This window comes from Corvus kubaryi, unplaced genomic scaffold (genome assembly GCF_017639235.1).
Source record: "Corvus kubaryi isolate FWS band 111438036 unplaced genomic scaffold, C.kubaryi_AGA036_p1.0 65055, whole genome shotgun sequence".
Taxonomy (NCBI): domain Eukaryota; kingdom Metazoa; phylum Chordata; class Aves; order Passeriformes; family Corvidae; genus Corvus; species Corvus kubaryi.
The window spans coordinates 81,349-96,086 of NW_024581730.1; the positions used below are offsets into that span (position 1 = coordinate 81,349).

At 61.7% G+C, this 14,738-nt stretch overlaps 2 protein-coding genes across 2 annotated transcripts; one reads left to right on the forward strand and one right to left on the reverse strand.

The window, feature by feature from the left end:
* Window positions 1–3,804: 3,804 nt before the first annotated feature.
* On the forward strand, window positions 3,805–9,376 carry LOC121672937 (GRB2-related adapter protein-like). Its single transcript, XM_042045878.1, has 5 exons — window positions 3,805–4,195; window positions 5,231–5,328; window positions 6,416–6,538; window positions 7,657–7,825; window positions 8,628–9,376. The coding sequence occupies exons 1-5, from the start codon at window positions 4,118–4,120 to the stop codon at window positions 8,811–8,813; spliced, it is 654 nt and encodes a 217-aa protein (XP_041901812.1). The 5' UTR covers window positions 3,805–4,117; the 3' UTR covers window positions 8,814–9,376.
* An 82-nt stretch (window positions 9,377–9,458) lies between these two features.
* On the reverse strand, window positions 9,459–13,987 carry LOC121672940 (sodium/glucose cotransporter 5-like). The gene is made up of 6 exons (XM_042045882.1): window positions 13,711–13,987; window positions 13,318–13,468; window positions 10,889–11,057; window positions 10,265–10,480; window positions 10,055–10,136; window positions 9,459–9,874 (listed from the first exon to the last, which is right to left on the reverse strand). The coding sequence occupies exons 1-6, from the start codon at window positions 13,985–13,987 to the stop codon at window positions 9,708–9,710; spliced, it is 1,062 nt and encodes a 353-aa protein (XP_041901816.1). The 3' UTR covers window positions 9,459–9,707.
* Window positions 13,988–14,738: the final 751 nt, after the last annotated feature.

Genomic DNA, 14,738 nt, shown 5'->3' on the forward strand with positions numbered 1-14,738 from the left:
GATGTGAGGCTCAGAGGGGTCTGATCCTCTGTCCGCAGCTACACCAGGGTGTAAATGGTGACACCAGTTCCTCAGTGTGGGCTGAGAAGTTGGGTTACGCACAAGATCCGACACTCAGGAGTCACCGACGTGCCTCTGCTCCAGGGGAAAGTGCTGACGCTGAGATCCTGTTTAGGGGCCCTGACGTGGCGTTTTCTAGCCCAGGATGTCGCTTCCTCTCCGCGCGGGGCCTCAGTGGGGCTCCCGCTTCCTCGAGAGGCATCCGGATCCCCATCGGAAAGGCTGATTCCATCCCCGGGCACGCAGGCAGCTACAGCTGACCCGTGTCCCCGGGTTTATCCACATGCACCATCCCAGGCATGAGCCCGGATCCCGGCTGTGCTGCATTCCCAACCCCCGGCACAGCGCTGTGTTGTGGGGCAGGACCCATCCCTCTCCCCGCTCTGGGAGCAAAGCCCCGGGTCTGCAATGAGCCAGCTCGCCTTGCCCAGCCCTGCACCATCCAGGCCCAGCTCAAAGCCCCTCTGGAGGCAAAGCCAGACTTGAGACACCCCCTCCTTTCCCGTGGGCAGAGCAAGGAGCCACCGAGGCACGGGCCGGGAGCTCGGGAGCCCAGAGTGGCGGCCGTAACAAAGCTCCCCAGGCCGCAGCGGAAGGGGAAGAGACTCCCCTCCCTCCTCTTCCTCCCTCCCGCGTGGGTATTTTGCAGCCAGGTAAACACAGGATGTTGATGAAACGGGGCGGGGCAGATTGGGCAACCCGGGAGTCAGCGGGAGCTCCAGGCAGCTCGCAGCACCTGGAATGGCCGTGCGGCCGGAGAGGCAATGCCGGAGCCGCTGGCCCCTTCCTCCGCCTGTCCCCAGGGTCACAGAACTCCCCTGCGTGGAGGGAGAGGCAGCCCAGGCTGGTGGGGAAACCCAGGGCAGGGTGGGCTCCCACCCTCTGCTCTGCCCTCGGGTGATCCATGGCATCCCTTGGGATCTCCTTGCAGGCTGAGCTGAGCTCAGCGCCTCACTCCAAAGTTCAGGCTTTGACACCCAACCAACAGCAACCATGTGTCACCTCCTGTGTCCCTCTGAACACTGGGGACATGCAGGGCACAGGGATAACGGGACAGGTCCCCTAGGATGCCACCCTGCCAGGCATCGGCTCACGGCTGGCACAGCGGGTTGGGGTGAGGCACCCAGGGACCAGCTGAGCACTGCAGAGCTTGGCTCCCAACCCAGAAAAGGGGCCACAGACTGCTCTGGCATCAGCCCAGCCTCTCCTGGGGCGCGGGTGCTGCTGTCACCCCCACAGTGGCCACACGTGCTCAGGCAGCAGCCAGGGACAGCGAGCCACGAGCTGGCCACCAGTGACCAGAAGGTGGTCGCCCAGGGACCACGGCCGGGGCAGCAGGAGGGATCGGAGCGAGGGAAGGGGGTCGGGGACAGGGTGCGATGTAGGCGGTGGCAGGACAGAGACGACAAAGGGGCGGCCTGCCTCATTAGAGCCTGAGTGGAGGGGCAGGTGGCACTGTCCCCAGTGTCCCCAGTGTCCCCAGTGTCCCTTGGGGCACTGCTGCCATCTGCTGGCAGATCCCATCCTGCTCCGGTCCTGAGTCCGGCCACTGCGCCAAGGCCTGAGGACCCTCTGTGACCCCACTGTCCTGTGCCCCCTCCCAGGCGCTGTGGGATCACGTGTGGCTCCAGACCGGACACCCCAAGGTGCCCCCCAAGCCTCCCTGCTGCCCCAGGAAGCCAAACCCCAAAACGGGTCCCGGTGTCCACCCCTGGCACAGCCGATTGCTGCTCTAATAGCCCACTCCTGGGCTGCAGGTTTCTCCCACGCCAACCCTTTCCCGTGCCCAGACACCCCCCCTGCCCTATTGTTCCCCACCAGGCATAGCCTGGAGTGGCCTTTGCATCATCCAGTTTGGGCTGATGGACCAGGGACAGGATCAGGCCCTTGGCCGCAGCAGGGTGGAGCAGAGGCTCTGCTGGGCTGCTTTCCCCAGGGAATATCCAGCTCCATCCTCCCCAAGGCTGCTGAGGGGTAGAGGAAGCTCATCCCAAGATGATTTCCTGCTGCATTCCCATCCCCTGGGGCTCTCTGGGACGTAGGGATTTGCTGAGTCCCATCCTCCATGTGACAGGCGAGCACGCACAGAGCCTCTTCCCACGGCCTCCTGACCTTCCTGGCCTTCCCAGTATCTCCATGTCCCCTGGGACCAGCACATCCCAGGATGACCATTGGGGATTGTGCCTCACTAGGTGTGGGGACACCCAGGGACACCCTGCACATCCCTCTCTGCTTCCCACAGGCACTGGGGGCCTGGAAATGCCCTCAGTGGGGTGTTACAGGGCATTTTCTTTTCGGATGCAGTCAGGAAGTGGGATTAAGGTTTGGGAGAGGTGAATCACTGAGCCCGTGTCCCCACAGTGGCCCTACAAGCACCATGGCTCATCCCACCCCGGGCAGATGGCAGCAGCATCCTGCTCCTCACTGGAAAATGCCCAAATCCATGGGCAGGGACTGCGCTGCAGCTGTCCCTGGTTTAATTCCTCGCAGCAAAGCAAGGCAGTGTCTGGCGGATTTTCCGTGCGCTCCATGCCCCAGCCCACACACAGGAAGGCTGAACAGCTCTGGAGACCTTCCCGCTGGGAATGATACCCGGCATGCGAGCCCTGCAGACTCCGTGCCTGACGCCCACGGGAGCAGCAGGAAGTTTTAGCGCTCAGTTTTAGTCTAAAAGGGATTTTTTATTCCCTAGCCCTGCAGAAGAAAACTGGAAAAAATCAACCCCCCCAAGGGGCCACAGCCCAAAAAGCCAGTATCAGTTGTGCTGAAAGCTCGCTGCTCAGAGCTGAGACACGGAGTGTTCACTCTGAATTCTGAAGAAACCAGGTGTGTGCATCCACCCACCTCCCTCCGCCTCCGCCATTCCCACCCGCCACGATTTTCTTGCTTCTGGAACAACCATTCCCCACCAAGCCCCCTTTTGGCAGCTCAGCCCTTCCAAGGCACCAGAGATTCCCCCATCAGCACTGCCTGTGCTCTCCAGACACCCTTCCCAACATCCTCAACCCATGCCCAGCCCATCACCATCCTGTTCCCATCCAAATCCCGGCCGCTGCCTGTTGGAGTGAAAGCTCCTCTAGATTCAGGCCCAGAGGGAAGCCAAAGCACAGGGGCTGAATGTAAACCTTTGGACAAGCTGACATACATGAAGCCACACCAAAGTGGAATAGAAATATAGATTTTTTAACTTTTAGTAGAAATATAAGCTAAGTGCCTTAAACATTAAAAAGCTGTAGCAGAGACCTTAAACACAGTTCTTACTGCAGCAGTGTTACCTTCTCACAGAATTCTTTACTTTAGACAAAACATAGACAGAATTATACTGTTCCCATTTTTTAGATAGAGTGTTCACATAAACAATAAGAGCTGATAGAAACTGTACACACAAATCTGTGTAATACCTGTGTAACACTTGTGTAAGGCTTACGAATGTTAGAATTAGACCAGGATAGGTTAAGGAAAGAAAAACTAGAACTGTGTGTTAATCTTATTGGTCAATTAACAAATATAATCCACACTTCTGTAGGAAAGAATATAGAGTATAGAGCATATAGGGTATAGAGCATATAGAGCATACAGAGCATATAGAAGAAGAAGAAGCTGGTTTTGCCTGCTGTTTGCTGTTGCTGCTTGCCTTTATCATGAACCCCCTTCAAACTTTGCCTTCAAGAAAGCTATGAGACTATGAAATAAAGAACTCAGCAGAACAGCAGCCTCCTCTGCTCTCTTGCCCTGGTCTGAGAAGGAAGGGTACCCCATCAAAAGCTCAACAGCAGCCCACCACTCACCGCGGAGAAAATGCCAAATCCTGCTGCCATCCTTTGGCACACAGGTCCCCTGGCACCCGGGTGGGCTGGCACGGCTTCCCTCGCCTCCCCCGCACATCTGGGCAGCTGTGGCCGCGGCAGGGCCCGCGTGGTGCCCCGGCAGCGCTGACATCAGCGCGGTTTCCTGCCCGCCGGCGCCGCCGCACCGTGTGCTCAGCCCCGACCCCACAGCCCTGCGGGGTGCGAGCCCCAGACAGCCCCAGGACCCCTCCAGCCTCCCCGTCACAGCCATGGAGTCGGTGGCCCTGTACAGCTTCCAGGCGACGGAGAAGGACGAGCTGCCCTTCCAGAAAGGGGACACCCTGAAGGTACCGCGGGCAGGGGTCACCAGCCGGGGGGGTTGGATGCTGCTGTTTTGGGGGACAGAGTGGGCACATGGTGACACCAGCGCTTTCTTTGTCCCTGACTTCATTGCTTCTGGGGCTTTCTGTGGGATGTAAGGAGCCAGCCTCGAGGATTTTGGAGTGTGGAGCAGCATTCCCTGCTTGTCTGTGCCACCAGGCATATCTCCAGAGGGAGACACCCCAGCTGGGACAGGGCCTGTGGCCTCCCTGGCTATCAGTGCCACCAGCTGTGCTCTGCGGCAGCCCCCCAGGGCTGGGACACGTTTTCCCTGTCCTGGGGGCACTGGAGGTCACAGGGATCCGGCAGCGGGGAGCATGTACCCAAACATCCACCCAGGCACTGGCAGTGGGGTGGGCTCTTAGATGCCGCCTGGGAATCCCAAAAAGCTTCAGGAGGGCTCAGAACATCCCTGGGGGGCAGCAGCCCCGCGATGGGAGTGAGGGCACCCACTCCCTGCCCAGCTGCTCATCCCTCTCCGGCTCCTCCCGGACCCCTGGCACTCTGTAGCCCCCCGGGGAGGGCGAGGGCACAGCGCGGCTGTAACCCAGAGCCCCAAACCTGCCGTGCCGTCCCTGCCTCCCGGCGTGTTTTCCCCGTGCCTTGACCCGGGGTTTCGGATCCTGTTTTCACAGCTGTGCGGGCCCCGGGCCCCTGCGTGGGAGGCTGGAAAATGTTGTCACACGGAAGCGGTGTCAGCACCCACTGCCACCGTCCCGGGGGACGCGGGGGCCTGGCTGATGTCCCGGCTGCTCCAGGGACAGATTTCATCCTCTTCCCTGGGCGGGGGTTTGGGACAACACCAGACACCTTCCAGCTCTGTACAGATGACCCCAAACCCCCCAGACTGTGCCAGCGCTGTCAGAGCCCTTTTTCCCCAGGGGAAAGTGTGGGTGTTGGTGGATGTTGTGGGCTCTGGGGCAGCAGTGGGATCCCACTCAGCCCCCCTCCCAGGGGAAAGGCAGCCAGGCTGACACCTCCCTGCTCCTCCCCCGCCTCAGATCCTCAACATGGAAGATGACCAGAACTGGTACAAGGCTGAGCTGTTCGGCTGCGAGGGCTTTGTCCCCAAGAACTACATCAAGGTCAAGCCACACCCGTAAGTACCATCCCAGCAGCAATCCCAACGGTGCATCCCAATTCCCAAAGGTCTGCCACAAGCCAGGGTAGTCCCACACGTGGGGAAACTGAGTCATAGAGATGGGGTCTGCCTGCCGGGTCAGTCTGCCAACGCCACCACAGCCCGAGGGGACAGGAGGCAGCAGAACACCCACATACCCCCAAAAATCCAACCCTCACACCGCACTGCCACTAAATAAATGATAATTGAGGAATAACAAAGCGTTATGGGATTACAGCTGCATTAAACACAATCCTATTACTGTGTTATTAAAACCCAGCTTAATCCATCCCTGACTGAACCTGTGTTTTATGTATCATTAGCCCCTGGTAAATCACATTTAAATGCCAGAGCCAACGCGTGGGCTCGGGGCAGCCCGGGGCACATCCCACTGCTTCTCCAGCTTGGGATAACAACCCGACATGAGCGAGACACGGCCTCTTCCATGCAGCACCTGGAGGGCTGGCACTGGGAGATGCTCCGTGCTAAACTCCCTGGCTGATCATTCACCGGGTAATTTTAACAGCAGCAGAGAATCTTCATGGCCCAGGGACCTGAAACACCCGGGCACAGCCTTGGCAGGGATAGGACACGGGGACTCTGCTCCTGCAGCTCGTTTCGGCAGCTGCCGGCAGTGCAGGCAGGAGGGGTTTATCCTGGCACCGAGGGGTTTGTGCTCTCCACCTGGAAGGGCTGTTCCCGCGAGGGGCCGAGGGACGCGGAGGTGGGGACAGGCAGCAAAGCGGGGGCCGAGGCACGCGGTGTGACGGGCCAGGTGACAGGATGCGGTCGCGGCTGTCGGTGACGCTGCGCTCGCCCTGCGCGGAGGGGACAGCGCACCCACAGCGCCCTGCGGTGCCCCCCCGAAAATGCCGGGATGAGCCGGGAGGGGGAGGGAAGGGAGAAACTGCCGGGGGAGGGTCCCAGTCCTGTGAGGAGCCCGATGGAGACCCCGCTCCCGCCGGCACCGGGAATCTCGGTGCCCCCATCCCGCAGGGTGGGGATGCGGCGCTGGGTGGGGTGTGCCCAGGGGTGCCCGCGGGGATCAGCCCGGTGCCCCTCGCAGGTGGTACGCGGGCAGGATCTCCCGGCAGCTGGCAGAGGAGCGGCTGCTCAAGCGCAATCACCTGGGAGCCTTTCTGGTCCGCGACAGCGAGAGCACCCCGGGCGAGTTCTCCCTCTCCGTCAGGTGAGCGGCTTTGGGACAAGTGGCAGGAGGGGCAGGGGTCCCTGCAGCCCCCGCTTTGGGGAGCGAGGCATCGGGCAATCCTCGCGTGTGCTGGGGGAGGGGTGAGCACCCTGCCCTGTCGCGAAGGGGCCGCGGAGCCGTGTCCACAACAAACCCAGGCACAGCCTCGCGTAGCACCTTCCCCTCCTTCTCAGCTCCGCCTCCATCCCCGCTGCTTCCCGCTCCCTGCACCGCTGCCTCGCTTGGGGTCCCTGGCAGGGACAGCCCTAAACACAACCCTGGGGGTGATGACGGGGCTGGGGCCGAGCTGCACGCACAGCCCGGGGACACGGCCCGGGGGAACAAGGTGCCTGGAGCATCCCCATGACTCCGGGATCCGCGGCCAGGGCTGTACAACGGGCAGAGCCTGTCCCAGGGCATCTCACCCCTCCTCTGCCCCGGCCTGGGGAGCAAGGGGCGGCCCCAGGCCAGCCAGGCACTTTCTCACCCTTTTAATCCCTAATTAAACGTTTCGGGGAGGTTCTTGCCCATTATGAAAGGGAGCCGTGCATCACCAGCAGCGCAGCCGAGTCCTGCCCCTGCCCGGGGGCCTGGCAGCGCCAGGGCCCTGCAGTGTGGGCACCCCAACCTGCCGCCCTAAGCACACCCTACGGGGTGGCAGCAAGGGAAATCCTGCCCGCCCCGTCCTCCTGCAGCGCGGGGGTCCCCAGGAGCACAGGGAAGCTGGGAGTACAATCCCAGCCTTTGCAGACTCCTCCTGGCATGTGCTGAGACCTGCAGCTCTCACCACGCCTTCCTCAGATGTGGCCCTGGACAAAGCCACCTGCCCTCCACGTGGATGGCACGCTGCCATCCCTGAGCCCACAGGCATCCCGCTGTGCCAGGGCCGGGTACGGAGCTTTGGCTGCCTGTGGGATGAGTTGTAGCAGGTCTCAGCTGCGGGTCCTCATTGCAGGGCCAGGACTGACCCCAGTGCCACCGTCACCCCCACCATGGCAGGAAGGGTGCAATGACAGCCACGGGCTCATCCCGACCTTGCCAGCACCCCCAGCTTTACCCACCTCAGGGGGTGCTGCCAGCATCCCAAGGCCGGGGTGACATCCATCCTCGTTCCGCAGCTACGGGAAGCACGTCCAGCACTTCAAGGTGCTCCGGGAGAGGAATGGCAAATATTTCCTCTGGGAGGAAAAGTTCAACTCCCTCAATGAGCTGGTGGATTTCTACAGGATGACCACGGTCTCCAAAGAGCAGCAGATTTTCCTGCGGGACGAGGACCGGACGGAGGAGGTACTGCCATGAATAGGGCCATGGGGTGATGGCAGGGCTGGTCCCAAACCCCTGTGAGAGCCCTCTCAAGGCTCAGTGTCCCTGCAGAGGGGGACAGGGACATCCCTGGTTGGCACTTGGTCCTTGGCTCAAGGGAGTGAGGAGCAGGAGAGGGTGCAGCAGCCCAAGACAGGCAGTGCTGCAGGGAGGAAGAGCTCCTGGAGCAGCTCAGCGGGGCAGGGCAGGGCACACATCACCGTCCCTCGGGCCAGGGGTGATGCCCAGGGGCAGGTGGCAGAACCCAACCAGATCAGGACAGGGCACAGCCAAACTCCAGCAAAGCCAGGCCCTGGGGCAGTGGTTGTGGAGGCGGCAAAACCGGACCTTGGGAGCTGGGCGGGGGGAGGCTCCAGCACCTGGAAGGACCTGGGAAGGTGAGGGGTGCCAGCTGCCCCCAAGGGTCCCCTGGGCACCCATCTTGGGTCTCCCAGCAGCAAGAACAGGGAGTCTTGTGCCTTGGAGTGCTCCCCTGCATCCACGGTGCTCCCCTGATCCTGGGGTGCTCCCCTGCATCCCTGCCTGTGCCCTGCACCCCAGGCTCTTTCTTGCACCTGGGGTTGTCCCCAGCACTCCGTTCTTCTCATGGAAGGATTTCCCTGGCTTCTGTCTCTCTTCAAAGCAGGCACCCCAAGGCTGGTCCTCGTCCCACAGTGGCACAGTGTCCCCATCACCCTGGGGACCCAGGCAGTGCTACCCAGTGCTGGGGGTTGGCAGACGGGGACCCCTCTCCTCCCACCAACCCCTGCCCTTGGCTTCCCTCCAGAGGCAGAGACCCCGATTCGTGCAAGCCCAGTTCGACTTCTCAGCCCAGGAGGGCTCTCAGCTGCCCTTCCTCCGCGGGGACATCATCGAGGTCCTGGACTGCCCCGACCCCAACTGGTGGCAGGGGAAGATCTCCGGCCGCGTCGGGCTCTTCCCCCGCAGCTACGTCCACCCCATCCACAAGTGACCTTCACCCCGCTGCAGGTGACCGGGCAGGACCCGGCCCTGCTGTCCCCACTCACCAGAGCTGCCTCTGCCCGCACACAGACTGAGTGTCCCTTTGTCCCCACGATGGTGCCTGTCCCAGCGCCACCCCACCGGGTCCTTGTGCCACGGGGCACCCTGAAACATCAGCTGTGGCTGCCCCATTTGCCTGACCCCGAGAGCCCGGGGATGGGGCTGGCAGCGGCTGGCAGCAGGGAGCGTGGAGTGTTCAACCATGGCTATACAAACTTTCCCAGAGCCACAATCCGGTGGGATGACAGCAACAGAGGGAGTGAGCCCAAAACCCCAAACCTTGGCTCCTCTCCAGATCCCATAAGCAAAGCCCTGACTCCAGGGAGGGCTGCAGGCAGCCAGGACACAGCCGGGATCCGTAACTCCAAGAAGGAATTCCAGGACTCAGAGTACCAGGGAAGGCTGATCCAGGGGGATTCCATCCTGTGGGTGCTGTTTATAGCTGCAAATTGTGGCGCTTTTTTATATTATTTTTTATTTAGGGCCAGTAAAATGTGTTTGGGTGTCGCCCTCGAGTGCAGCTGCTCCTTTTCCAGCCCTGCCAAGGTGGTCCTGTCCCTCCATTCACACAGCTGCTCCTTCGCTGTGGTTTTGCTTCCCTGCAGCCCCCATTTCCCCACCCCAATGCCTGTCCCAAACCCCTCCCAGGGATTTTTTGCCCCCGCAAATGCCCCCCACACCTCACAACCCCTGGGATGCACTCAGGGTCTGCAGTGCTGAGAACACCCAACTTGCTGCACCTGTGGATTTAAACACCACGTCCCAAACAAGTAAAAACTGCCACCCAAATTCGCATTTTTCCCCTCTCCAAGGGCCTCTCCCCACCCCAGGGGCTGTCAGGGCTCTAGGCAAAATAGGCATAACAGAAAATATTGACACACATCAGGACAATGGCGTTGATGCCACAGACACGGGCCCAGAATGGGGGTTCCATGGTGTCCTTGAGAGCCATGGCTGGGGGTCCCATGGCCTTGGGTGGCTGCTGGGTGTCCAGGCTGGCTGAACAGGAACCTGGCACAGAAATACGGTGAGTGTAGGGGACAGATGATGACCCCAGGGACAGCCACCTCCTGGCAGGTGGCACAGTCCTGGGGAAACTGAGGCACAGGGTGTCAATGCCACCCTGCTGCCCATTACAGGCAGGGATTGAGAGGCTGCCCCCCCGCCTGACACCCCTGAGGACACACTCACCATCGGGGGGTCCCCGGGTTGTGCCACACACGGAGGGCTGGGGGGGCTCCCGTGAGAGGGTCCACCAGGTGAGATCCTTCAGCTGGAAACCAGAGGTTTGCTGGGAAAACCCTCCCAGGGCTGAGCCCACCACGGGGACCCCCCAGCAGAGCTCGGGGTGCACAGGGTGACACCAACACCTCTGGCTGAGGTCAGGGATGCCCCACTCACCTGTGCTGGGGGCACTGGGGAGGTCAGCAGGCTGCCCCCCACCACGATGGCAGCTGTGACAGCGGCCAGCAGCACGGCAAAGTGCAGGTAGTGGATGTCAGCGAGCAGCCACGGCCGCTGGTCAGGGACCCCACAGAGGGGTGTGGGGTGGGCCAGCTCCAGCCCCATCCTGGCCAGTCCCAGTGCTAGCCCTGCCATCAGGCCCCAAAAAGCTCCCTGCAAAGCCAAGGCTCACAGTGGGTGGCTGGACAGGGATGGTCACCCCACAGCGGGGACAAACCCCGCAGGAGCTGCCCCCTCCAGCCAGCCCTGAGCGGGGGTGAAGTGGTCCCTGTGTTTTGGGGCATGGCCAAGCCCTGGTCCCCCCTCCAAGGGGATGTCCCCTGCCAGCTCCGTGCCACCCTTGGTGGCCATGCAAGGCAGCAGCTGCATCCCCCTTTAGGCTTCCCCCAGCTCCCTGGGGAGCACCAGCCAGGCTCAGTTCTGTCCCCAGCCCCTCCAGCATCACCTCCTCCTTCCTCCCGCAGCCTGCTGATCCCCACTGTGTCCTGGGAGCAGGGCAGACAAGGAGGTGTTGGTACCACCCCTGATCAAGCTGTCCCCAGGGCCACCCCAGCCGTGTACCTGCTCATTAGCTCGGGGCCAGAAGACGGCCAGGATGAAGACAGCGGTGACAGGGGGAGCCAGGTAGCTGGTGACAGCCTGGATGTACACGTAGAGCTGGCCACCGCTGGAGCTCTGCAGGATGGGGATCCACACCACGCTGAGGGCCACCAGCACCACCGTGACCACCCTGCGAGCGGCAGCGAGGTGCTGCAGGTGACACTGCTGTCACTGCCCTGCACCTGCAGCATCTCTGTGCTGGGTCAGGTCCCAGTGCTGGTCCCAGTGCTGCCTGGGGATGCAGGTGCGTCACTCACTGCTGGTGACATCCCCAGGACCATGGAGGATGCTGATTGTGCCACTACCTGCTCCATCTCAGGTGGGCAAGCACTTCCCAGGCCCCTGCCCAGCCCTGGTGGCTGCTAAATTGGACCCCCCAAAGGAAAACACCAGGTGATGGACACTTCCACTGTGAAAAGCCACCAGATGCAGAGCCTGGGTGCTCTGGCCAGATTTGGGTGATGCTCTCAGCACCGCCACGTCCAGCCAAGGCACCCAGCTGGGGGCTGGGGACATGGGCTGAGCTGCCCCACGCTCAGCTCCCCGGCCAGGCTGTGACAGAGGGGTGTGTTAGTCCCCAGCATCACCCTGACCCCATCCCTGCCCAAATCCCAGCCACACCCCACAGCATCACCCTCCTCTGAAGCACAAGGCATTGGCCAGACCCCAGATTTTGGGCCCAGCCTAGGCAGGACCCATCCCAGAGCTGCTGTATTTATAGCTCAGCCCAGCTTATCTACAGCTCCACAAAATTCCTACATCTCCATCTGCTCATCTCGAAAAGCAGAAGTAAGAAAAAAATAAAAGAAAAATAAAGCCATGAAAGCAGCTCTAGCTTGGAACTCCTACTGCTGCCTGGTGCTGCAGGAAGGGGAACCAGCCCGAGCGTAAAATGCGCGCCCTGATCCATGGGGAAGGAGAAACCCCTCTGGAATATCTGTGAGCCACAGAGGACAGAATCAAAGAATGATGGAATGGTTTGGACGGGAAGGGACCTTAAAGCTCATCTTGTTCCACCCTCTGCTGTGGGCAGGGACACCTTCCACTAGACCAGGCTGCTCAAAGCCCTGTGCAATCTGGTCTTGAGGCTAAAAGATCATGGAAAAGCAGGAATGTCTGAGTGAGGCAGGAGCTGGGTGTGCCGGGTGGCCGAGTCCTGCTGAGCCGGGCAGGGAATGGAGAGCAGCACCCGGCACAGCCCGGGCTGGGGGAATTTGGGAAGGATCAACTGTTTGCATCGCCACACCACAACCTTGGCATGGAGCAGCATCCAACACCAGCAGGAGTTTCCAGCCAGGCACCACGGCCGCAGCAGGAGCTCAACCCCCAGGTCCGGGAACTGGGAGCTCTTTCCCACCCCACAATCAAAGCCCTTTCCTCAGGGCTGGAACGAGATGAACTTTAAGGACCCTTCCAGCCCAAACCATGATCCCAGGATGTGGCATCCCACCCTGGAAGGTCCGGGGGCAGTTGGGACCCCCTGAGAGCTACTCAGGACCCAACCCATCTTTCTCCACGCTGGCAGGAAAACCTCAAACAGGCAGCCTAAACAGCTTTTCTCCCCTCTCCCAAGCACATTTCCTTGTCTCTATCCCTGCGATCCGCAGCGTCCTGCTCGCACCGATCACCCGACACTAAGTTTCCCGGGAACCACCGCAGCAGCGACTCCCGCCCCAGGCGGGCAAAGCCCTTCGCAAACATTCAATTATCCATCCTCGGGAAAGCTGTCCTGCCTTGTCACACCCTTGTCACCGGCAGCGAAGCCAGTGCTAGGGAGGGGCTAAGCAGGCTCTGAGACAAACGCCCCGCTTCCCAAGGGGGAGCATGCGGGACCCCAATTCCCCGGGATCGCTGCCCATCCCCTTCCCACCCTCCGGAGATGGAGGATGCCAAGAAACAGCTGCTGCTGCAGCTGCTGGTCCAGCCAAGCCTCCGCACAGCCCCGGCACAGCCCAGCCGAAGCCCTGACCCAGATTCGCTCCTTGTTATTGTCTGCCCCGGCCGAGGACGCTGCCGGCGCCGTGGCACCGTGCCGGGGCGTTGCCCAGCGCTGACTGCGCCGCCCCGAGCCCGGGGGCTCCCCGCCGGCACCGCCACCCCGGGAGGGGCCGGGGATGTGCGGGCAGCGCTGCCCTGTGCCACCCGCCGGAGCTCCCCCGTGTGTGACCTCGGCCGGGAGCAGCCGCGGCTTCCCGGGGGACCGGGCAGGAGGCGACGGGGAGAGGCTGCACCGAGCGGCCCGTCTGCATTTCCAGCGCTTTCATCCATAAAATAATCCAAGGGCTTGTTTTCCTTGCATAAGCCAGGCTGAGTGGAGGCACTCTGCAGGCTGGACCGGCCCCACCAGTCTCCCCGAAACCCCCGGTGTCCCCGAAACCCCCGGTCAGTACCGGCCCACGAGGAGCAGCTCCCGGTCACCGGCCCGCGGCCGCAGCTTCCTCCAGATGTCCATGGTGAAGAGGGTGCTGCTGCTGTTGAAGATGGAGGTTAGGGATGACATGAGCGCTGCCATCATCACCGCGATCATCAGACCCCGCAGCCCTGCGGGAGAGAGGGAGAGTCAGGGAGCGGCTGAACCGGGAGGGATGGGATAGGATAGGATAACCCCGGGATGGTGCTTATCCCTCTGCAGCCACACGCTGGGATCTCCCCTGGGGCAAAGATGGGATTTAGGAACATTCAGCTGCACCCCGGGATGCCGGGACCTCATCCAAGCCCTGGCAACAGCCCCGGGGTGCAGCAAAGCCCGCTGGAGATGGAGTCACCCCCTCGCACCCACCTACCGCTGGGCATCAGCTCGACCACCAGCTTGGGGTAGGCGATGTTGGAGCAGCCCACGGCGGCCCCGCACACACGGGCGCACTCCTCAGGGTCCACGCAGGCCACGGTGTCTGGGGGACAGAGGCAGGTGACACATTGAGACCCCTGACAGGGTGGGGGCAAACCCTGCGCCCCTTCACCCCCCTCATGCCCCCTCCCACTGGGCAGATAGTGACCCTTTGCTGTGGCCACGATGCCCAGACCTTGGCAGGACACCAGGAGGAGAAGCAGGGAGCACATCGCACGTGGAAATCCACCTCTGCCTCCCCCACCTCATTCCCACCATCAGCTCCAACACAGCAGGATCCATCCCGCCCCTCACCTCCCGCTGCCCACACCCAGCCCGGTGCAGGTTGGATCTATTCCCACATTAAATCCAGTGACAGCTGCCCCGGGGAGATCTCAAGAGCCCCACCAGGACCTGGGGCCACGGCCGAAGGCAGCAGAGCCCCGGGTCAGGCACTGCCCATCCCCACCCACGGGGCCAGCCGGGTTCGTGCACCGTTGTGGCAATTTCCTGGGCATGGGCAGCACCAGCAGCTCCCGGGATTTGCATGGCAGCGCGCCAGGACCATCAACACCCAATTATTTCTATGTCTCAACGAGCGCTGAACTCTTTTTTTTTTAATTGTTATGCTCATAAAATATTGAAATGGATGGAAATTAATGTCAGGCATAAATATGGATGGGCTGCCCGGCTCTCCAGGCTGAATCCGCCCAGCCAGGAGCACGGGGACAGGCACGGGTGATCCCTGCACAGCACTGGGAGCATTGTCCTGGTTCTCCTGGGTGGTGACCTCCACCAAAGCAGGGTGCAGCCCTCAGCCTCCCAGTTTGTCTCAAACACCAGTGGTGACACTTTGGGACTTTCCATAAAGGAGCGTGGGGCGCGATGGGAGCACGACTTGGTTGTGGGCAGACCACAGGCCGTGCTCAGCACATCCCAAGGATGCCAAAAAGCCCAACGTGGGCCGCCTTTCCCCAAGGTCAG

Excerpts from the sequence above, each read along its gene's own strand:
- LOC121672940 (XM_042045882.1), bottom strand. The coding sequence starts at position 13,987 with ATGTGCTCCCTGCTTCTCCTCCTGGTGTCCTGCCAAGGTCTGGGCATC. Across the intron at positions 10,481-10,888 it reads GGCCCCGAGCTAATGAGCAG|GGAGCTTTTTGGGGCCTGAT; the intron begins GTACACGGCTGG and ends TTGGCTTTGCAG. Across the intron at positions 10,137-10,264 it reads CCCCAGTGCCCCCAGCACAG|CTGAAGGATCTCACCTGGTG; the intron begins GTGAGTGGGGCA and ends TCTGGTTTCCAG.
- LOC121672937 (XM_042045878.1), top strand. The coding sequence starts at position 4,118 with ATGGAGTCGGTGGCCCTGTACAGCTTCCAGGCGACGGAGAAGGACGAG. Across the intron at positions 5,329-6,415 it reads ATCAAGGTCAAGCCACACCC|GTGGTACGCGGGCAGGATCT; the intron begins GTAAGTACCATC and ends TGCCCCTCGCAG. Across the intron at positions 7,826-8,627 it reads ACGAGGACCGGACGGAGGAG|AGGCAGAGACCCCGATTCGT; the intron begins GTACTGCCATGA and ends GCTTCCCTCCAG.